This window comes from Primulina tabacum, chromosome 10 (genome assembly GCF_025594145.1).
Source record: "Primulina tabacum isolate GXHZ01 chromosome 10, ASM2559414v2, whole genome shotgun sequence".
In the NCBI taxonomy this organism is placed as follows: Eukaryota; Viridiplantae; Streptophyta; class Magnoliopsida; order Lamiales; family Gesneriaceae; genus Primulina; species Primulina tabacum.
This window is the reverse complement of record NC_134559.1, coordinates 23,845,915-23,870,157: the sequence shown is the minus strand read 5'-3', so window position 1 is coordinate 23,870,157 and position 24,243 is coordinate 23,845,915. Positions and strand designations below refer to the sequence as shown.

Sequence of the window (24,243 nt, the reverse complement as noted above, 5' to 3'; positions counted from 1 at the left end):
TAATCAAGTATCTAGAAGAAGCTAAAAAAATATATGCAATAACGATGTTTGTATTCTCTATTGGGTTAAGCATGACACGTGGTGATATGCAATTTTTTTATACTAGATCATCAATTGATCATTTTGTGAGCATCTAATGTTGTCAGATGAATTTAAAAATAATCTTGTATAAAAAATGCATAACATCGCAATAGAGGATCAACATATTTGATAACGATTGCATGAATTATATTAAGTAATTATTAGTTAAAATATTTCAATCTTACGAAACAACAATTCGTAATATAAGGCAAAAATTTGTGTGAGATGGTCTCACGGGTCGTATTTTGTGAGACAGATCTCTTAATTGGGTCATCCATGAAAAATATTACTTTTTATGCTAAGAATATTAATTTTTATTGTGAATATCAATAGAGTTGATCCATCTCACAGATAAACATTCGTGAGATCGTCTCACACGAGACCTACTCGTAATATAATATATCCATATTATTTATTTACACTTGATATACTCTCTACATTTTATGAATATTTTTTTTATTACAAGATAATATTATGTGTGTGTGTGTGTATATATATATATATATATATAAATGCAATGTAAGCGGCGCGTACTTTCCAAAACCCTACGCCCAGCCAGCAGACGCTTTGCAAAGTGGAACACCAAATTATATATAAAGCAAGCTGAGCACTGTGCACACCTCACCACCGAGTTCTAGCCCTAGTTCTTTTGCTACCTTCTTCACAATCGATAACCGCCTCAACTTTGAACTGGTACGTGTTTCTCCTCAATTTCTATACGCTACGCACCCGAGGTTTGTAGCTTTTATACCTTCAATTTTATGTGTATAGGCTTTAATTCATATCGAAAATGATATGGATTGATGATGTTTGTTTTTGAAGGTTGAATCGATGTCGGACGAGGAAAGAGAGGAGAAAGAATTGGATCTCACCTCTCCTGAAGTTGTCACCAAATACAAATCCGCTGCCGAGATTGTTAACAGTGAGTTTCGCGCTTCATTTTCCCTTTACATGTAATTTTGTGTGCGATATCGTTGGTATGTTTGTAGTTTTGGGGATTTTACAGTTGTTATTGGGAGGTTGCATTTTTTTGGCTTTTATTTTTGGGTCTCATTTTGTTTGGGGGTGTTTGATGGATTTTTGGTAAATTCTGTGTAGAGGCATTGCAATTAGTGTTGTCAGAATGCAAATCGAAAGTGAAGATTGTTGACCTCTGTGAGAAAGGAGATGCTTTCATCAGAGAGTAAGCAGTTTGATTGAATTTGAATATTGTTTTGCATATTTTATTGTTTTCTTTGTATTCAAATCGTTTTTTTTTTTTTTTGAATTTCAGGCAGACTGGGAACACGTATAAGAATGTGAAGAAGAAGATAGAAAGGGGTGTTGCATTTCCTACTTGTATCTCAGTGAACAACACGATCTGCCATTTTTCACCATTGGCCAGTGATGAGACCGTGTTGGAAGATGGAGATATATTGAAAATGTAAGTTTTGCCAACTTACCTGCACATAAATTTTCATCTTATCTTGAAATTGGGATTTTTGTATATCACATGATTGGTTTCTTAATTGCAGTGACATGGGGTGTCACATAGATGGCTTTATTGCTGTTGTTGCACATACCCATGTGCTTTCACAAGGAGCTGTCACCGGCCGGGCAGCTGATGTCATTGCTGCTGCAAATACTGCTTCCGAGGTCGCTCTGAGACTCATGCGGCCAGGAAAAAAGGTTTTTTTTTCACTTTTCCTTGAACTTTTTCTTTTGTTTAAGTTTTAGTTTCTTGTTTTGACCGGTAACGGTTTGTGTATTGGTTTAATACAAGTGTTATGCTGCTGAAATATAATTGCATTTTGTAGTTTTGTTTCCTATTCGAATTCACAATTTTTGTCAATAACTGTCATGTTTGGAAAATAATATGACGTTCTAGTTTATAGATGGTAACGACGAACAAAATAAATTTCTGTTATTTTTTTTTACTTTTTAATTTAATTTTCTGTAGCCATTTGTCAAGATGATTATGCAACATTTAATTTCGTAACTTCGCGATTTGTGTGTGGCCTTAATGTGTAGATAGGTTTTTTTTTGAATCAGTATATGTTGAAGGTGTTAATGTTGTAATCTGATTAACGATGCTATGAGGAATCTTGAATAATTTGATTGGTGATATACTTACCTGTACAAGACTACCAGTCTTGTCTGTAACAATTAATGATTTTCAAAGGTGCCCTTCGGGCATGCTAGCTACTAATATTAATACCTAAATGTTTAATTGTTATATTAACGGAAACTTATTCGTTTATTATCTTGGTACAATTTTTGCAAGTCATTTTGGTTATTGGTTGAAATTTTGATCTTATGGGTATTATCCATTAATTTTTTAAAAACGTGTAGCTTCTACTGAATGACAATGATTTATAAAAATGTTGGTTTTATGGGTATTGTCCGTTATATTCGAATTTTTTATATTGAAATTTTGTATAGAACTGTTTAATAAATAGTATACGCCAACTTTTCCCTCAATGTGTGATAGAGTCACCTTTTAAAAGGAGCTTCTTTGCCTTGCGTTTTCGGCTCCAAGGCCCATCGGTGGCTTGGTGAGCGGTGCACCTTTAATTACTATGTTAACATGTGAACGCTTTAGCAATTATTTCTATAGTTGCCTGGCAAAAAAATTAGAAATTACGTTTCCTCATATTTTTTGTTGATTCAATTAATCATTATTGCGCAAATTTTCGAATGTCTAGTTTTGAATTAAAGTCCCATGAGCCGAATCCATTGGCTGGTTTTACTTTGAGAGAATATTCTTTTCAAGGGTTGAAGTTATTCTCTACGTGATTATGCTATTCATGAACGTGGATCTAGCATCCTATGAATCTGCTTAATCATAGTTACTCTGATAGAGATATTATCTTAAATCTTCTTTGTCCATGTCAGGGCCCGTGCACTTAGTTAATATTTAATTACCACACAACAAGGATTAATGGTGTAAACAGCGAAAACGAGTTTTAAACGTTCATTAGGGCCTACAGAAAATTTTGGCATGACCTTCCCGTAAGTAGGACATCCCAAAAATTTCAAAACACAACAATAACAATATACGCTCGGAAATAACATCAGTTTCACAACCAACCCAACAAACATCCTACAGCCGCACTGGCCAGGACTAGACACAATAACCACAAATAAAATCCAAAACAACATAAAAACATCATCATACAGTTACACAGGGCATCTCCCTGGCAAATGTATCAAACCAGAATAATATATATAAATATCTGGGAACTCTGACACCAACCGACTGACTACTGGGTACCACTCGCTGACGCTCCACCAGACGCGTCAAAACCCCTGGAATGACCTGCTATGGCATCAAAAACAACCACAACATCAAAAGAAAACAGGGGTCGGACCCCAGTACGACAAACCAGTAAAATCACGACGTATATAAAAGACATGTAATAATATCAAGTAAATGCAATGACATGCGATGCATGAATGATAACAATGGAATAACGAATACCAAATGGAGTCCAAACGAATAGAATCATCTACAGTAACAGTGGCCACCCGTGCCAGGAATGCAGCATCAAATCGCTGCTCGTCCATGCACGTAGCATCGGGAATGCGAGTAGCTAAGTCGCTCGTCCCTAGCTGTCATCTGGGAATGTGGCTAATCCTAACCCACTCGTCCCTCTGATGACTCAATATATCTCAACAGAATCAACATAAATAGCCGTCAAAGGAGTCAAGGCTCAATACGTTATGCCAATACAATTTATGCATGAATGCATCAGATTAAACATTCAAAGCACATAATAGCAAACAACATTCACCGAATAATATAAGCGTCATAATGATATAGGTTTGAACGTATCTCAACTATAGCTTACAATACCACGGTAAATTCTTAAGGACTATCGAATGAAACTCGTCCAACGATAAAACCTACAATATAAATTCGCTATACACTTCAATACAATGCATACCAAACGACTAAAACAATTTAAATCGGCTCGGTTAAAAATTGAATTCCGGACAGCCTATTAAACCCATACAAATTCTGAAATTCCAGGCTTAATACCTCAAGAAACGAAGCTTAAACACACAATGGTGATCTCGCGAAAATGGCTCGTCGGAAAAGTCGCCGGAAAATACTGTTCACGCCGGAAACCTAGCTGGAAATTAGGGGAAAAACTCAATTCTTCACTTATATAAACTAATACACCAAGAACAACCAAAATTCGAAGCCAAAAGCTTACCTAAAACCAAATCGAAGCTCATGCACAGTGCGGGAAAACAGGGCCGATCGAACTCCATAACTTCCAATTCATGGCAGGAAAATAGCTAATATACCTGAGGAAGAAGATTGCTAACCTACTACGCCAACATTCCGGCCGCTGGCGGCTTTATGCGAAGACGGCATAAAACCGAAGAAGGCGACGAGCAAGGCTGGGGAAAAGTTCTGGATTTTTGAGCGATCTGTTATTCTGATTTCTCAAATGGGTTTGGGTATTTAATTAAATGGAAATGGGCTGGGCCTAGAATAAGTTATTGGGCCTCACATTCTCCCCCACTAAAATATAATTGCATTTTGTAGTTTTGTTTCCTATTCGAATTCACAATTTTTGTCAATAACTGTCATGTTTGGAAAATAATATGACGTTCTAGTTTATAGATGGTAACGACGAACAAAATAAATTTCTGTTATTTTTTTTTACTTTTTAATTTAATTTTCTGTAGCCATTTGTCAAGATGATTATGCAACATTTAATTTCGTAACTTCGCGATTTGTGTGTGGCCTTAATGTGTAGATAGGTTTTTTTTTGAATCAGTATATGTTGAAGGTGTTAATGTTGTAATCTGATTAACGATGCTATGAGGAATCTTGAATAATTTGATTGGTGATATACTTACCTGTACAAGACTACCAGTCTTGTCTGTAACAATTAATGATTTTCAAAGGTGCCCTTCGGGCATGCTAGCTACTAATATTAATACCTAAATGTTTAATTGTTATATTAACGGAAACTTATTCGTTTATTATCTTGGTACAATTTTTGCAAGTCATTTTGGTTATTGGTTGAAATTTTGATCTTATGGGTATTATCCATTAATTTTTTAAAAACGTGTAGCTTCTACTGAATGACAATGATTTATAAAAATGTTGGTTTTATGGGTATTGTCCGTTATATTCGAATTTTTTATATTGAAATTTTGTATAGAACTGTTTAATAAATAGTATACGCCAACTTTTCCCTCAATGTGTGATAGAGTCACCTTTTAAAAGGAGCTTCTTTGCCTTGCGTTTTCGGCTCCAAGGCCCATCGGTGGCTTGGTGAGCGGTGCACCTTTAATTACTATGTTAACATGTGAACGCTTTAGCAATTATTTCTATAGTTGCCTGGCAAAAAAATTAGAAATTACGTTTCCTCATATTTTTTGTTGATTCAATTAATCATTATTGCGCAAATTTTCGAATGTCTAGTTTTGAATTAAAGTCCCATGAGCCGAATCCATTGGCTGGTTTTACTTTGAGAGAATATTCTTTTCAAGGGTTGAAGTTATTCTCTACGTGATTATGCTATTCATGAACGTGGATCTAGCATCCTATGAATCTGCTTAATCATAGTTACTCTGATAGAGATATTATCTTAAATCTTCTTTGTCCATGTCAGGGCCCGTGCACTTAGTTAATATTTAATTACCACACAACAAGGATTAATGGTGTAAACAGCGAAAACGAGTTTTAAACGTTCATTAGGGCCTACAGAAAATTTTGGCATGACCTTCCCGTAAGTAGGACATCCCAAAAATTTCAAAACACAACAATAACAATATACGCTCGGAAATAACATCAGTTTCACAACCAACCCAACAAACATCCTACAGCCGCACTGGCCAGGACTAGACACAATAACCACAAATAAAATCCAAAACAACATAAAAACATCATCATACAGTTACACAGGGCATCTCCCTGGCAAATGTATCAAACCAGAATAATATATATAAATATCTGGGAACTCTGACACCAACCGACTGACTACTGGGTACCACTCGCTGACGCTCCACCAGACGCGTCAAAACCCCTGGAATGACCTGCTATGGCATCAAAAACAACCACAACATCAAAAGAAAACAGGGGTCGGACCCCAGTACGACAAACCAGTAAAATCACGACGTATATAAAAGACATGTAATAATATCAAGTAAATGCAATGACATGCGATGCATGAATGATAACAATGGAATAACGAATACCAAATGGAGTCCAAACGAATAGAATCATCTACAGTAACAGTGGCCACCCGTGCCAGGAATGCAGCATCAAATCGCTGCTCGTCCATGCACGTAGCATCGGGAATGCGAGTAGCTAAGTCGCTCGTCCCTAGCTGTCATCTGGGAATGTGGCTAATCCTAACCCACTCGTCCCTCTGATGACTCAATATATCTCAACAGAATCAACATAAATAGCCGTCAAAGGAGTCAAGGCTCAATACGTTATGCCAATACAATTTATGCATGAATGCATCAGATTAAACATTCAAAGCACATAATAGCAAACAACATTCACCGAATAATATAAGCGTCATAATGATATAGGTTTGAACGTATCTCAACTATAGCTTACAATACCACGGTAAATTCTTAAGGACTATCGAATGAAACTCGTCCAACGATAAAACCTACAATATAAATTCGCTATACACTTCAATACAATGCATACCAAACGACTAAAACAATTTAAATCGGCTCGGTTAAAAATTGAATTCCGGACAGCCTATTAAACCCATACAAATTCTGAAATTCCAGGCTTAATACCTCAAGAAACGAAGCTTAAACACACAATGGTGATCTCGCGAAAATGGCTCGTCGGAAAAGTCGCCGGAAAATACTGTTCACGCCGGAAACCTAGCTGGAAATTAGGGGAAAAACTCAATTCTTCACTTATATAAACTAATACACCAAGAACAACCAAAATTCGAAGCCAAAAGCTTACCTAAAACCAAATCGAAGCTCATGCACAGTGCGGGAAAACAGGGCCGATCGAACTCCATAACTTCCAATTCATGGCAGGAAAATAGCTAATATACCTGAGGAAGAAGATTGCTAACCTACTACGCCAACATTCCGGCCGCTGGCGGCTTTATGCGAAGACGGCATAAAACCGAAGAAGGCGACGAGCAAGGCTGGGGAAAAGTTCTGGATTTTTGAGCGATCTGTTATTCTGATTTCTCAAATGGGTTTGGGTATTTAATTAAATGGAAATGGGCTGGGCCTAGAATAAGTTATTGGGCCTCACATTCTCCCCCACTAAAATAAAAGATTTCATCCTCGAAATTTAACAAACACAACACTGATATCCACAACATTACATCTGATAATACATAGGAAATTCAGAATACATCGCATAATTCATTACATTCTCAAACAAATGAGGCCATTCTTGTCGCATCTTTACCTCTAATTCCCATGTAGATTCTTCTCTTCCATGTCTACTCCACTGTACCAAAACCAATGGAATCGTCTTGCTCCTGAGTTGTCTTTCCTTGCGGTCCAAAATTTGCACTGGATGTAAAACATAGCTAAGGGAACTGTCCAACCCCACATCTTCGACATTCAAGATATGAGACGGATCTGGCTCATACTTCCGCAACATAGATACATGAAACACATTATGTATCAAAGACAAACTCCGCGGCAAATCCAAACGATAAGCCAATGTGCCAATCCTCTCAGCAATTATATACGGACCTATATAACGCGGAGCTAACTTCCCTTTATGTCCAAATCTCATGGTACCCCGAAATGGTGATACTTTCAAGAAAACATAATCGACCACTTGGAACTCTAAAGGTCTACGCCTTTTATTAGCATAACTGGCTTGACGATCTTGGGCTGCTTTCATCATTTTCCTGATCAATTCAACTTTATCTTTCATTTCTTGAATAAATTCTTGTTTTGACATCTGTCTTTCTCCTACATCTTCCCAACATATCGGCGATCTGCACTTTCTTCCATACAAAGCTTCAAATGGTGCCATACCGATTGTTGCCTGAAAACTATTATTGTAAGAGAATTCAACCAAAGACAATGATTCTTGCCAACCACCTTTGAAATCCATCACTACTGCTCGTAACATATCCTCTAGAGTCTGGATGGTTCTTTCTGACTGACCATCTGTCTGCGGGTGATAGGCAGTGCTCATAGCCAACTTTGAACCCAAAGCTGATTGCAAACTTCCCCAAAACTTCGAAGCAAACCTTGGATCACGATCAGATACTATGGTTACTGGCACACCATGCAATCTCACTGTATGATCAATGTACAATTTCGCCATTTTCATATGAGTGCAAGTACGATCATACGGGATAAAATGAGCTGATTTAGACAATCTATCAACAATCACCCAAATCGCATCACAACCACGATTAGAACGAGGCAAATGAGTCACAAAATCCATAGCAATGTGCTCCTAGTTCCACTGTGGCACTTCAAGAGTATGTAACATTCCACCAGGTCTCATTCTCTCGGCTTTAACTTGTTGACACGTTAAGCATTTAGCCACAAAATGAGAAATATCTTTCTTCATACCTTCCCACCAATAATGAGCTCTCAAGGCATGATACATCTTTCGAATTCCTGGATGAATACTGTGTCGATTACAATGTGCTTCCTTTAGTATGGCTTCTTTCAAATCTATCAAATTAGGAACCACAAGTCCACCATTAAAGCGCAGACTACCATCTGAAGCAACACTAAACTTTTCTGTCTGACCTGTTCGAGACAATTCTTTCAATCTATGAATATGCGGATCGGTCTTCTGTGCTGCTTTGATTCTGGACAAAATCTGTGGCTCGACTTGAATAGATGACACTATAAAGTAGTTTCCACTGATCTGATAAGTCCATCCTGAAGTTACCAAGTGCTCGTGAACTTTAGAGATAGTCAGAGATGTCAGCATAGCATTCTGAACTTTCCTGCTGAGAGCATCTGCAACAAGATTCATTCGCCCTGGTTGATACTGAATCTCGCAATCAAAGTCTTTAAGTAACTCCATCCATCGACGTTGTCTCATGTTCAAGTCAGGCTGTGAGAAATGATATTTAAGGCTCTTGTGATCCGAATAAATCACAAACTGCTCACCGTACAGATAATGACGCCATAACTTCAATGCAAACACAATAGCAGCCAACTCTAAGTCATGAACTGGATATCGGGTCTCATGCGGCTTCAACTGACGAGAAGCATATGCAATCACTCGCCCATTTTGCATTAGAACACATCCAAGTCCATTTAGAGATGCATCTGAACAAACAACATATCCACCTGAGCCTGATGGCAAAGCTAGCACTGGAGCTGTTGTCAACTTTTCCTTCAAAGTCTGAAAACTTGACTCACATTCATCAGTCCACTCAAAACGTCGATCTTTTTGGGTTAATTGGGTCATAGGCCTTGCTATAATAGAAAATCCTTCAATAAAACGCCTATAATATCCTGCCAATCCCAAGAAACTGCGAATATCGGAAATATTCGTCGGTGTTGGCCAATTGATAACAGCTTCCACTTTACTAGGATCCACTGATACTCCTTGAGCTGATATAACATGACCCAGAAATACAACTCTGTCCAGCCAGAATTCACATTTAGAAAATTTTGTATACAATTGTGCTGCTCTGAGTGTCTAAAGGACCAACCTTAAATGTTCTCGATGCTCCTTCCTTGTTTTTGAATAAATCAAAATATCATCTATGAAGACAATAACAAATCTGTCTAAAAATTCTCGAAAAACACGATTCATCAAATCCATAAAAACTGCAGGACCATTAGTCAATCCAAAAGGCATAACTATAAATTCATAATGCCCATAACGCGTTCGAAATGCTGTCATCGGAACATCTTCCTCTCGAACTCGAAGCTGATGGTAGCCAGAACGAAGATCGATCTTTGAATACACTGATGTACCCTGCAACTGATCAAACAAGTCATCGATACGCGGCAGAGGATACTTATTCTTCACAGTAGCTTTGTTCAACTGCCTGTAATGCACATTCTCATCGTTCTGTCTTTCTTCTTTACAAACAATACCGGAGCTCCCCAAGGTGACATACTTGGTCTAATATAGCCTTTTTCCAGTAAGTCCTGTAATTGCTCTTTGAGTTCTTTCAATTCCGCTGGAGCCAACCGATATGGTGCTCTAGAAATAGGATTTGTCCCGGGCACCAACTCAATGCTAAAATCTATATCCCTTTGGGGTGGAAATCCAGGAATTTCATCGGGAAACACATTAGGGAATTCCTTAACAACAGGAATATCAGAAACTTCAAATCTTTTTCCCTGTGTCGCATCAACTGCATAGATCATGAATCCTTCATTTTCTGTCGACAAGATTCTAAACATTTCCATTGCTGACACTAATGGAATACGTGATTGCGAATCACTAACGTAAAAATTCCATTGACTGCCATAATACGGTCTGAATCTGACGACTCCATGGAAACAATCAACCGTAGCTCGATAATTAGACAGAGTATCCATTCCCAGAATACAGTCGAAGTCAGACATATCTAGCTTGATGAGATTAGTTATCATAATATTATCATCGAATCTAATCACACAATTCAGAATTATCTCATGAGACATCAAACATACACCGGCAGGAGTAGAAACTGACACAGCATCTATCAACGGAGTAGTGGCAATCTCATGCTCATCAACAAATACAAATGAATGAGATGCTCCTGTGTCTATCAGTATACGTGCATGATGATTAAAAATAAGGCAGATACCTGCAACAACTCCGCCCTGTGCGTCTTGAACCTGATCCTGAGTTAAAGCATGAACTTGAGCCTGTTGTGGCCCGGGAAAACGCTGCTGAACCGAACCTCTAGGCTGAGGATAGCTAGATTGCTGAAAAGACTGAGTCGAAACAAAAGGCCTAGTTGCTTGTCCTCTAAAACCCTGACCAAACTGAGGCTGCTGAAATTGTTGTCTTGCTGCATTCGGACATACTCTAGCATAATGTCCAACTTGCCCACAGATATTACAAGATCCATTAACTCCCGTACACTGAGTGCTGAAATGCTTACCACCACAACGATCACAGAATACTCCACCTGGGGACCCAACTGAACTTCCACGCTGACTGCCGGAACTAGAAGAACTGCTACGAATCTGTTTCTTGAACTGTTTTCCTTTGGCCTTAAAATTTTGCTGCTTTGGTTGCTGATAAGACTGCGTAGGCTGGTACGGCAGTAAAGGACGGTATAATGGTGCACTCACTGGCATCGGCACATTACCTCCGAAACTCTGAGGAAAACCTGGTTGAACTGTGGTTCTGCCAAAAGTAAACTCGCCTCCACATTCTTGGCTTTCTCAACAGCATCGGCATAATTAATGGGCGCTCCAGCTACCACTAAAGTACAAATGGTTCGATTCAATCCTTGCATAAAATGAGATAGCTTGTTCCGATCACTGCTAGCAACATGAGGAACATAGGCAAGAAGCGCTGAAAATTGAGAAGCGTACTCCATGTTACCTCGAGTCAATCTATTGAATTCAGCTTCCTTGGCCGAATAATATGAAGGCGGTGAATACTCTCGAGCAAACTGAGCGCAAAATACATCCCAAGTAACTATTTCACCTGATTCTTTCAAAGCTTCCTCAGTAGTTTCCCACCATAACTGAGCTCGGTCTTTTAATTGACAAATAGCCAACTTAAGCTGCAATTCAAGAGTGTACTCCAACATATTAAACAAACGCTTCATACTTTTTAGCCATGCTATAGCTTTCTCACCATCTTCATTCCCAAAGAATCGAGGAGGACGCATGTTCTGAAATCGGGATATCACAAGTTCCATTTCACCCATTCCTCTGGTCAACTGATCCACTTCACGCTCAACGTTAACATTTCGTGCTTCACCACGAGGACGACGACCTCGTCTTCCCCAATCAGTCTCGTTAAGTCCTCTCACATTAGGAGCTTCAGATTCCTGAACAACTTCCTTTCCTTTTCTACCTTTACGTCCCGGTGCCATCTACAAGACACAAGGATTTAATCCACAGGCAGAAACAAAATAATGGGCGTAGCATAAGAGTATAAACTTAAACTAATACGCTCTAGTCATGCTGATACAATTAATTCAAAACATAGAAACAAGTAAGAGCAAATTTTCAAACACATGCACAATCATTTTATTTGTGCCTAAACTCGAGTGTCCTAGACTCTAATTCGAGCGTATCCTAGTTACGCTCTGATACCAAACTGTCAGGGCCCGTGCACTTAGTTAATATTTAATTACCACACAACAAGGATTAATGGTGTAAACAGCGAAAACGAGTTTAAAACGTTCATTAGGGCCTACAGAAAATTTCGGCATGACCTCCCCGTAAGTAGGACATCCCAAAAATTTCAAAACACAACAATAACAATATACGCTCGGAAATAACATCAGTTTCACAACCAACCCAACAAACATCCTACAGCCGCACTGGCCAGGACTAGACACAATAACCACAAATAAAATCCAAAACAACATAAAAACATCATCATACAGTTACACAGGGCATCTCCCTGGCAAATGTATCAAACCAGAATAATATATATAAATATCTGGGAACTCTGACACCAACCGACTGACTACTGGGTACCACTCGCTGACGCTCCACCAGACGCGTCAAAACCCCTGGAATGACCTGCTATGGCATCAAAAACAACCACAACATCAAAAGAAAACAGGGGTCGGACCCCAGTACGACAAACCAGTAAAATCACGACGTATATAAAAGACATGTAATAATCAAGTAAATGCAATGACATGCGATGCATGAATGGTAACAATGGAATAACGGATACCAAATGGAGTCCAAACGAATAGAATCATCTACAGTAACAGTGGCCACCCGTGCCAGGAATGCAGCATCAAATCGCTGCTCGTCCATGCACGTAGCATCGGGAATGCGAGTAGCTAAGTCGCTCGTCCCTAGCTGTCATCTGGGAATATGGCTAATCCTAACCCACTCGTCCCTCTGATGACTCAATATATCTCAACAGAATCAACATAAATAGCCGTCAAAGGAGTCAAGGCTCAATATGTTATGCCAATACAATTTATGCATGAATGCATCAGATTAAACATTCAAAGCACATAATAGCAAACAACATTCACCGAATAATATAAGCGTCATAATGATATAGGTTTGAACGTATCTCAACTATAGCTTACAATACCACGGTAAATTCTTAAGGACTATCGAATGAAACTCGTCCAACGATAGAACCTACAATATAAATTCGCTATACACTTCAATACAATGCATACCAAACGACTAAAACAATTTAAATCGGCTCGGTTAAAAATTGAATTCCGGACAGCCTATTAAACCCATACAAATTCTGAAATTCCAGGCTTAATACCTCAAGAAACGAAGCTTAAACACACAATGGTGATCTCGCGAAAATGGCTCGTCGGAAAAGTCGCCGGAAAATACTGTTCACGCCGGAAACCTAGCTGGAAATTAGGGGAAAAACTCAATTCTTCACTTATATAAACTAATACACCAAGAACAACCAAAATTCGAAGCCAAAAGCTTACCTAAAACCAAATCGAAGCTCATGCACAGTGCGGGAAAACAGGGCCGATCGAACTCCATAACTTCTAATTCATGGCAGGAAAATAGCTAATATACCTGAGGAAGAAGATTGCTAACCTACTACGCCAACATTCCGGCCGCTGGCGGCGTTATGCGAAGACGGCATAAAACCGAAGAAGGCGACGAGCAAGGCTGGGGAAAAGTTCTGGATTTTTGAGCGATCTGTTATTCTGATTTCTCAAATGGGTTTGGGTATTTAATTAAATGGAAATGGGCTGGGCCTAGAATAAGTTATTGGGCCTCACATTCTCCCCCACTAAAATAAAAGATTTCATCCTCGAAATTTAACAAACACAACACTGATATCCACAACATTACATCTGATAATACATAGGAAATTCAGAATACATCGCATAATTCATTACATTCTCAAACAAATGAGGCCATTCTTGTCGCATCTTTACCTCTAATTCCCATGTAGATTCTTCTCTTCCATGTCTACTCCACTGTGGAATCGTCTTGCTCCTGAGTTGTCTTTCCTTGCGGTCCAAAATTTGCACTGGATGTACAACATAGCTAAGGGAACTGTCCAACCCCACATCTTCGACATTCAAGATATGAGACGGATCTGGCTCATACTTCCGCAACATAGATACATGAAACACATTATGTATCAAAGACAAACTCCGCGGCAAATCCAAACGATAAGCCAATGTGCCAATCCTCTCAGCAATCATATACGGACCTATATAACGCGGAGCTAACTTCCCTTTATGTCCAAATCTCATGGTACCCCGAAATGGTGATACTTTCAAGAAAACATAATCGACCACTTGGAACTCTAAAGGTCTACGCCTTTTATTAGCATAACTGGCTTGACGATCTTGGGCTGCTTTCATCATTTTCCTGATCAATTCAACTTTATCTTTCATTTCTTGAATAAATTCTTGTTTTGACATCTGTCTTTCTCCTACATCTTCCCAACATATCGGCGATCTGCACTTTCTTCCATACAAAGCTTCAAATGGTGTCATACCGATTGTTGCCTGAAAACTATTATTGTAAGAGAATTCAACCAAAGACAATGATTCTTGCCAACCACCTTTGAAATCCATCACTACTGCTCGTAACATATCCTCTAGAGTCTGGATGGTTCTTTCTGACTGACCATCTGTCTGCGGGTGATAGGCAGTGCTCATAGCCAACTTTGAACCCAAAGCTGATTGCAAACTTCCCCAAAACTTCGAAGCAAACCTTGGATCACGATCAGATACTATGGTTACTGGCACACCATGCAATCTCACTGTATGATCAATGTACAATTTCGCCATTTTCATATGAGTGCAAGTACGATCATACGGGATAAAATGAGCTGATTTAGACAATCTATCAACAATCACCCAAATCGCATCACAACCACGATTAGAACGAGGCAAATGAGTCACAAAATCCATAGCAATGTGCTCCTAGTTCCACTGTGGCACTTCAAGAGTATGTAACATTCCACCAGGTCTCATTCTCTCGGCTTTAACTTGTTGACACGTTAAGCATTTAGCCACAAAATGAGAAATATCTTTCTTCATACCTTCCCACCAATAATGAGCTCTCAAGGCATGATACATCTTTCGAATTCCTGGATGAATACTGTGTCGATTACAATGTGCTTCCTTTAGTATGGCTTCTTTCAAATCTATCAAATTAGGAACCACAAGTCCACCATTAAAGCGCAGACTACCATCTGAAGCAACACTAAACTTTTCTGTCTGACCTGTTCGAGACAATTCTTTCAATCTATGAATATGCGGATCGGTCTTCTGTGCTGCTTTGATTCTGGACAAAATCTGTGGCTCGACTTGAATAGATGACACTATAAAGTAGTTTCCACTGATCTGATAAGTCCATCCTGAAGTTCCCAAGTGCTCGTGAACTTTAGAGATAGTCAGAGATGTCAGCATAGCATTCTGAACTTTCCTGCTGAGAGCATCTGCAACAAGATTCATTCGCCCTGGTTGATACTGAATCTCGCAATCAAAGTCTTTAAGTAACTCCATCCATCGACGTTGTCTCATGTTCAAGTCAGGCTGTGAGAAAAGATATTTAAGGCTCTTGTGATCCGAATAAATCACAAACTGCTCACCGTACAGATAATGACGCCATAACTTCAATGCAAACACAATAGCAGCCAACTCTAAGTCATGAACTGGATATCGGGTCTCATGCGGCTTCAACTGACGAGAAGCATATGCAATCACTCGCCCATTTTGCATTAGAACACATCCAAGTCCATTTAGAGATGCATCTGAACAAACAACATATCCACCTGAGCCTGATGGCAAAGCTAGCACTGGAGCTGTTGTCAACTTTTCCTTCAAAGTCTGAAAACTTGACTCACATTCATCAGTCCACTCAAAACGTCGATCTTTTTGGGTTAATTGGGTCATAGGCCTTGCTATAATAGAAAATCCTTCAATAAAACGCCTATAATATCCTGCCAATCCCAAGAAACTGCGAATATCGGAAATATTCGTCGGTGTTGGCCAATTGATAACAGCTTCCACTTTACTAGGATCCACTGATACTCCTTGAGCTGATATAACATGACCCAGAAATACAACTCTGTCCAGCCAGAATTCACATTTAGAAAATTTTGTATACAATTGTGCTGCACTGAGTGTCTGAAGGACCAACCTTAAATGTTCTCGATGCTCCTTCCTTGTTTTTGAATAAATCAAAATATCATCTATGAAGACAATAACAAATCTGTCTAAAAATTCTCGAAAAACACGATTCATCAAATCCATAAAAACTGCAGGACCATTAGTCAATCCAAAAGGCATAACTATAAATTCATAATGCCCATAACGCGTTCGAAATGCTGTCATCGGAACATCTTCCTCTCGAACTCGAAGCTGATGGTAGCCAGAACGAAGATCGATCTTTGAATACACTGATGTACCCTGCAACTGATCAAACAAGTCATCGATACGCGGCAGAGGATACTTATTCTTCACAGTAGCTTTGTTCAACTGCCTGTAATGCACATTCTCATCGTTCCGTCTTTCTTCTTTACAAACAATACCGGAGCTCCCCAAGGTGACATACTTGGTCTAATATAGCCTTTTTCCAGTAAGTCCTGTAATTGCTCTTTGAGTTCTTTCAATTCCGCTGGAGCCAACCGATATGGTGCTCTAGAAATAGGATTTGTCCCGGGCACCAACTCAATGCTAAAATCTATTTCCCTTTGGGGTGGAAATCCAGGAATTTCATCGGGAAACACATCAAGGAATTCCTTAACAACAGGAATATCAGAAACTTCAAATCTTTTTCCCTGTGTCGCATCAACTGCATAGATCATGAATCCTTCATTTTCTGTCGACAAGATTCTAAACATTTCCATTGCTGACACTAATGGAATACGTGATTGCGAATCACTACCGTAAAAATTCCATTTACTGCCATAATACGGTCTGAATCTGACGACTCCATGGAAACAATCAACCGTAGCTCGATAATTAGACAGAGTATCCATTCCCAGAATACAGTCGAAGTCAGACATATCTAGCTTGATGAGATTAGTTATCATAATATTATCATCGAATCTAATCACACAATTCAGAATTATCTCATGAGACATCAAACATACACCGGCAGGAGTAGAAACTGACACAGTATCTATCAACGGAGTAGTAGCAATCTCATGCTCATCAACAAATACAAATGAATGAGATGCTCCTGTGTCTATCAGTATACGTGCAGGATGATTAAAAATAAGGCAGATACCTGCAATAACTCCGCCCTGTGCGTCTTGAACCTGATCCTGAGTTAAAGCATGAACTTGAGCCTGCTGTGGCCCGGGAAAACGCTGCTGAACCGAACCTCTAGACTGAGGATAGCTAGATTGCTGAAAAGACTGAGTCGAAACAAAAGGCCTAGTTGCTTGTCCTCTAAAACCCTGACCAAACTGAGGCTGCTGAAATTGTTGTCTTGCTGCATTCGGACATACTCTAGCATAATGTCCAACTTGCCCACAGATATTACAAGATCCATTAACTCCCGTACACTGAGTGCTGAAATGCTTACCACCACAACGATCACAGAATACTCCATCTGGGGACCCAACTGAACTTCCACGCTGACTGCCGGAACTAGAAGAAATGCTACGAGTCTGTTTCTTGAACTGTTTTCCTTTGGCCTTAAAATTTTGGTGCTTTGGTTGCTGATAAGACTGCGTAGGCTGGTAAGGCAGTAAAGGACGGTATAATGGTGCACTCACTGACATCGGCACATTACCTCCGAAACTCTGAGGAAAACCTGGTTGAACTGTGGTTCTGCCAAAAGTAAACTCGCCTCCACATTCTTGGCTTTCTCAACAGCATCGACATAATTAATGGCGCTCCAGCTACCACTAAAGTACAAATGGTTCGATTCAATCCTTGCATAAAATGAGATAGCTTGTTCCGATCACTGCTAGCAACATGAGGAACATAGGCAAGAAGCGCTGAAAATTGAGAAGCGTACTCCATGTTACCTCGAGTCAATCTATTGAATTCAGCTTCCTTGGCCGAATAATATGAAGGCGGTGAATACTCTCGAGCAAACTGAGCGCAAAATACATCCCAAGTAACTATTTCACCTGATTCTTTCAAAGCTTCCTCAGTAGTTTCCCACCATAACTGAGCTCGGTCTTTTAATTGACAAATAGCCAACTTAAGCTGCAATTCAAGAGTGTACTCCAACATATTAAACAAACGCTTCATACTTTTTAGCCATGCTATAGCTTTCTCACCATCTTCATTCCCAAAGAATCGAGGAGGACGCATGTTCTGAAATCGGGATATCACAAGTTCCATTTCACCCATTCCTCTGGTCAACTGATCCACTTCACGCTCAACGTTAACATTTCGTGCTTCACCACGAGGACGACGACCTCGTCTTCCCCAATCAGTCTCGTTAAGTCCTCTCACATTAGGAGCTTCAGATTCCTGAACAACTTCCTTTCCTTTTCTACCTTTACGTCCCGGTGCCATCTACAAGACACAAGGATTTAATCCACAGGCAGAAACAAAATAATGGGCGTAGCATAAGAGTATAAACTTAAACTAATACGCTCTAGTCATGCTGATACAATTAATTCAAAACATAGAAACAAGTAAGAGCAAATATTCAAACACATGCACAATCATTTTATTTGTGCCTAAACTCGAGTGTCCTAGACTCTAATTCGAGCGTATCCCAGTTACGCTCTGATACCAAACTGTCAGGGCCCGTGCACTTAGTTAATATTTAATTACCACACAACAAGGATTAATGGTGTAAACAGCGAAAACGAGTTTAAAACGTTCATTAGGGCCTACAGAAAATTTCGGCATGACCTCCCCGTAAGTAGGACATCCCAAAAATTTCAAAACACAACAATAACAATATACGCTCGGAAATAACATCAGTTTCACAACCAACCCAACAAACATCCTACAGCCGCACTGGCCAGGACTAGACACAATAACCACAAATAAAATCCAAAACAACATAAAAACATCATCATACAGTTACACAGGGCATCTCCCTAGCAAATGTATCAAACCAGAATAATATATATAAATATCTGGGAACTCTGACACCAACCGACTGACTACTGGGTACCACTCGCTGACGCTCCACCAGACGCGTCAAAACCCCTGGAATGACCTGCTATGGCATCAAAAACAACCACAACATCAAAAGAAAACAGGGGTCGGACCCCAGTACGACAAACCAGTAAAATCACGACGTATATAAAAGACATGTAATAATATCAAGTAAATGCAATGACATGCGATGCATGAATGGTAACAATGGAATAACGGATACCAAATGGAGTCCAAACGAATAGTATCATCAACATTAACAGTGGCCACCCGTGCCAGGAATGCAACATCAAATCGCTGCTCGTCCATGCACGCAGCATCGGGAATGCGAATAGCTAAGTCGCTCGTCCCTAGCTGTCATCTGGGAATATGGCTAATCCTAACCCACTCGTCCCTCTGATGACTCAATATATCTCAACAGAATCAACATAAATAGCCGTCAAAGGAGTCAAGGCTCAATATGTTATGCCAATACAATTTATGCATGAATGCATCAGATTAAACATTCAAAGCACATAATAGCAAACAACATTCACCGAATAATATAAGCGTCATAATGATATAGGTTTGAACGTATCTCAACTATAGCTTACAATACCACGGTAAATTTTAAGGACTATCGAATGAAACTCGTCCAACGATAAAACCTACAATATAAATTCGCTATACACTTCAATACAATGCATACCAAACGACTAAAACAATTTAAATTGGCTCGGTTAAAAATCGAATTCCGGACAGCCTATTAAACCCATACAAATTCTGAAATTCCAAGCTTAATACCTCAAGAAACGAAGCTTAAACACACAATGGTGATCTCGAGAAAATGGCTCGTCGGAAAAATCGCCGGAAAATACTGTTCACGCCGGAAACCTAGCTGGAAATTAGGGGAAAAACTCAATTCTTCACTTATATAAACTAATACACCAAGAACAACCAAAATTCGAAGTCAAAAGCTTACCTAAAACCAAATCGAATCTCATGCACAGTGCTGGAAAACAGGGCCGATCGAACTCGATAACTTCCAATTCATGGCAGGAAAGTAGCTAATATACCTGAGGAAGAAGATTGCTAACCTACTACGCCAACATTCCGGCCGCTGGCGGCGTTATGCGAAGACGGCAGAAAACCGAAGAAGGCGACGAGCAAGGCTGGGGAAAAGTTCTGGATTTTTTAGCGATCTGTTATTCTGATTTCTCAAATGGGTTTGGGTATTTAATTAAATGGAAATGGGCTGGGCCTAGAATAAGTTATTGGGCCTCACAGTCCATGTTTATCTGGCGAGCAATTTCAAATTTACATATTTTCGTTAGTTAACTCATATTTTTCAAAACATTTAAGTTCCACTTGACTGTTACTCTTTTCCAATTTATCTGTATATTTGTAATAAATGTTGTTAAGAACTCAAACCACAGATACAAAGAAATCTGTAATTCATTGACTAAAACAGAAAATTACTTGAGAAATTATCAACTCGCACAAGGAGAATGACCCCTAGAGCAGAAAATATTCTAAGAGAATAAATTTATCTCCCCCTAGCAATGCTAGCAACAACCGTATAAAAATACACATCTATCCCAAAATAACTACCCCATGCCCCCTATGTATTCTCACACAAAATAACTACCCCACCCATTTAATTCTATCACGTATATTTTATATGATTCCTATTTGAATCCAGCCCATTATCATTACCACTCATAAAGCCTGTAACAAATGTTCTCCGAGATATAGGTTATATCACCAGTAGATAAATATTTACGAGGGTTGGAAAGGCTACTTTGCCGAGGTCAGCAATTTTTTATATTGGTTTCCTCCTTTCCCTGCTGCCAATATTTATCTATGGCTGCATGTCTGATATTTGGGACTGATGTTTACACTCTCAGTTCTGTCATCTTGTTAAGCCTAAATGACAATTTTATTATCTCCTTACATTGTCAAATGCCAATTACTATGATTGTCAATGAATTGGGGACGTGGTTATTTAGTAAAATTGTCTTGGGAATATTCCTATAGATGCTACAAGCTCAGTAAATTGTTGGTGAAAATTTAAAAGTGCTCGTCAGTTATTATGTGGTTGTCATAGCTGATGTAGTTTGTCAATTTTACTTCTCATTTATAATTTCTAACTTTTGTTTTTAATTGATGGTAGAACAAAGATGTCACTGAAGCCATTCAAAAGGTTGCCGCTGCATATGACTGCAAGATAGTTGAAGGAGTTTTAAGTCATCAAATGAAACGATTTGTGATTGATGGAAATAAGGTTGTGTTAAGTGTCTCTGGCACTGATACAAGAGTTGATGAAGCTGAGTTCGAGGAAAACGAGGTGTATTCTGTTGACATCGTTACAAGCACTGGTGAAGGCAAGGTGGTCATGATGTTGAATGATTTTAACTATTATTTTTGTAATATTTAATACGTTTGCTCTAATGTTGGTCATGGAATTTATCATGGAACCTGCAGCCAAAATTGTTGGATGAGAAACAAACAACTATATATAAAAGAGCTGTTGACAAGAATTATCACCTGAAGATGAAAGCATCTCGGTTCATATTTAGTGAGATTAGCCAGAAGTTCCCCATCATGCCGTTTTCGGCTAGGTTAGTTTTGTTTTACCTGATGCAAGCTTTAAGTGTGTTAACAACTAGTCATCGTTTCTTTTAGTCATTGGGGATAACGAGCAGGATATTACTGGAACAGGGCTTTAGAGGAGAAGCGTGCTCGTTTGGGCCTTGTAGAATGTGTGAATCACGAGCTTTTGCAGCCATATCCAGTTCTTCATGAGAAGCCGGGTATGGTTCTAACATATTGGTGAACGAATCTTCTTTTGCTTCTGATGTGTCAGGATATCTATGGTCACTTATGATTCATTTTCACTACAGGTGTTTTGGTACCTAACTACTTGTATTGCAGGTGACCTGGTTGCTCACATCAAGTTCACTGTTTTGCTAATGCCAAATGGTTCAGATCGAATCACATCGCATCCTCTACAGGATCTTCAACCCACCAAGACGGTTGATGATCCCGAGATTAAATCCTGGTTGGCATTGGCAACAAAGTCAAAGAAGAAAGGTGGTGGCAAGAAGAAGAAAGGTCAGTTTTACCTCGGCCAGAAAGCAGTGTCCTTAAATTTATTCACTACCCTCCATATTTATTTAAACAATCTTTGATTAAAAACACTTGATGCAACCCATTGCACAATAATATTTTAACAAATGGAGTTATTTTTTTAATTCAAATTTTTACAGGGTCGTTGACCCAATTCTTCCTGCAGTAATTCATGTTCTCGCATATAATCTTAAGATTGTTTCTCTATTCCTATATTCTCAGTGTAGTTTATTTTTCTTTCTTTTGCGGTGAATTGGTGGGTAATCTTTAAGTGAAATGTGTTAAGCAGGTAAGAAAGGGGACAAAGCGGAGGATGCAGGCGATGAAGAGCCTATGGACACTGCACCAAATGGCGCAGCTTCCCAAGAATGAGAGATCCAAATTTTATGTTTATTTCTGTATGAAATTTGGCCGCTCCATTTTATCTTTTGGTTGCTTTCTTGTCATGTATTGTGAATCCTGGGACTCTTGAGTACTTAAAACGTTTGCCTTGTACACAGTCTTCTTGAACTTTCATGTATCCATTTTGTTTTTCAGATAGAAAGATATACCTGTTTAAATCCAGGAGTTCAATCATAACATAAACATGTATATATATGCCATCCTGTGGCCTACTGAAATATGCCCATTAGCACCAAAATATTTGATGCTACCCCGGGCATGTGACCGAAAAATCTTGACCATTGGATGCTTTGAGGGTATTATCAAAGGATAGCATCTTATTAACCATTTGGTGCGAAACGTATTTTGAGGATGATGACTAAGCTGCGTCGATCATGACAAGTTACAAACTCTTGCTTTCAAAAAAGTTGTCGCATAATGGATGGATGGAAAAACAAGTTGTCTACAGCAGGTTAGGAAGTTCTTTCCACCTATGTTATGATTGTGTTTGCTATACCTTTGATCCTTTGTGAAGAGCTAGAAATAGTAATGTATTCTTTTTTTTGGGGGGAAAAAGGAAGTCAAGAAGGTGGTCTCAGGTGGAAAAGCTGGGACAAATTGTGCCGAAGTAAGGTTAAGGGTGGTATGGGATTCAAACGGATTCATGAATATAATGTAGCTCTCTTAGGCAAGCAAGGATGGAAATTTGTAACGGATCAACATTCTTTAGGATCAAAAGTTTTGAAGGCTCGATACTCCTGTGGTACGTTTTTAATTGCTAGGATTGGTTATAATCCAAGCGTTGTGTGGAGAAGTATTTTAACATCCCAAGATTTTATTCGAAGAGCGTTGCACAAGCGCGTTGATTAGGGATTTTCTTACTATGATATGGGAAGACCCTTGGCTTCCGGATCCTATCAACCTGTAGACAGTGAGTGTTCCAGAATTTTAAAATGCTATTGTTTCTTCTTTGAGGTCGGCAGAGGGAGATTTAATGGAAAGTTGAGCTAGTTAAAGATCTATTCAATGAGAGCGCCCAAAATTTGATTTTTTCTTTCCCATTGAGTAGGAGGAATTGTGAAGATACAGGGATGTGGGGCGAAGATGGAAAGGGAAAATACACGGTTAAGAGTGGATATAAAGTCTTGATGAGGAACTCTGGTACAATTCAAGATAATCAGAATATGAATTGGAAATTCATACGAAAATTACGAGTCCCTACTAAGGTTCGAAAGTTATCTAATTAACAATCATTTGTATTCTGCTGGACACAATTTTTTTATATAAACATATTTTAAAACATTCATGATAAATTCAAATTGCATGATGATTAACGCAAATACTCTAGAAATAATTCGGCCTCTCTATTTTCGACGTTAATACAAGGGTTGATGAATGGAATCATGTTTAATTCGAAAGTATATTTTCACTATTTCAAAACATAATTAAGCACAAGTTCTAAATGTGGATTGTGTCTAGAGCTCCTATCTTTATTTACTTTACATTAGTATCATCG

General features: G+C 38.9%; 1 protein-coding gene and 1 long non-coding RNA gene across 3 annotated transcripts; one reads left to right on the top strand and one right to left on the bottom strand.

Moving 5' to 3' along the window:
* The first annotated feature begins 605 nt into the window (after window positions 1-605).
* Window positions 606-22,910, top strand: LOC142505753 (ERBB-3 BINDING PROTEIN 1). 2 transcript variants are annotated; one of them, XM_075618860.1, is made up of 10 exons: window positions 606-774; window positions 904-1,003; window positions 1,180-1,264; window positions 1,355-1,504; window positions 1,596-1,749; window positions 21,391-21,606; window positions 21,702-21,838; window positions 21,939-22,030; window positions 22,152-22,331; window positions 22,636-22,910. In XM_075618860.1, the coding sequence occupies exons 2-10, from the start codon at window positions 913-915 to the stop codon at window positions 22,716-22,718; spliced, it is 1,188 nt and encodes a 395-aa protein (XP_075474975.1). In that variant the 5' UTR covers window positions 606-774; window positions 904-912; the 3' UTR covers window positions 22,719-22,910. The 2 variants fall into 2 exon arrangements, with proteins under 2 accessions (XP_075474975.1, XP_075474976.1); XM_075618861.1 differs by having other exon boundaries at window positions 615-815.
* On the bottom strand, window positions 19,780-20,400 carry LOC142505664 (uncharacterized). Its single transcript, XR_012804469.1, has 3 exons — window positions 20,315-20,400; window positions 20,022-20,115; window positions 19,780-19,885 (listed from the first exon to the last, which is right to left on the bottom strand). It is a non-coding gene; the product is annotated as an uncharacterized LOC142505664 (long non-coding RNA).
* Window positions 22,911-24,243: the final 1,333 nt, after the last annotated feature.

What these genes read in the sequence shown, in the direction of transcription:
- LOC142505753 (XM_075618860.1), top strand. Translation starts at nt 913, where the DNA reads ATGTCGGACGAGGAAAGAGAGGAGAAAGAATTGGATCTCACCTCTCCT. An exon ending in ATCATGCCGTTTTCGGCTAG is followed by an intron (nt 21,839 to 21,938) that starts GTTAGTTTTGTT and finishes TTACTGGAACAG; the next exon opens with GGCTTTAGAGGAGAAGCGTG. An exon ending in TGGTGGCAAGAAGAAGAAAG is followed by an intron (nt 22,332 to 22,635) that starts GTCAGTTTTACC and finishes TGTGTTAAGCAG; the next exon opens with GTAAGAAAGGGGACAAAGCG.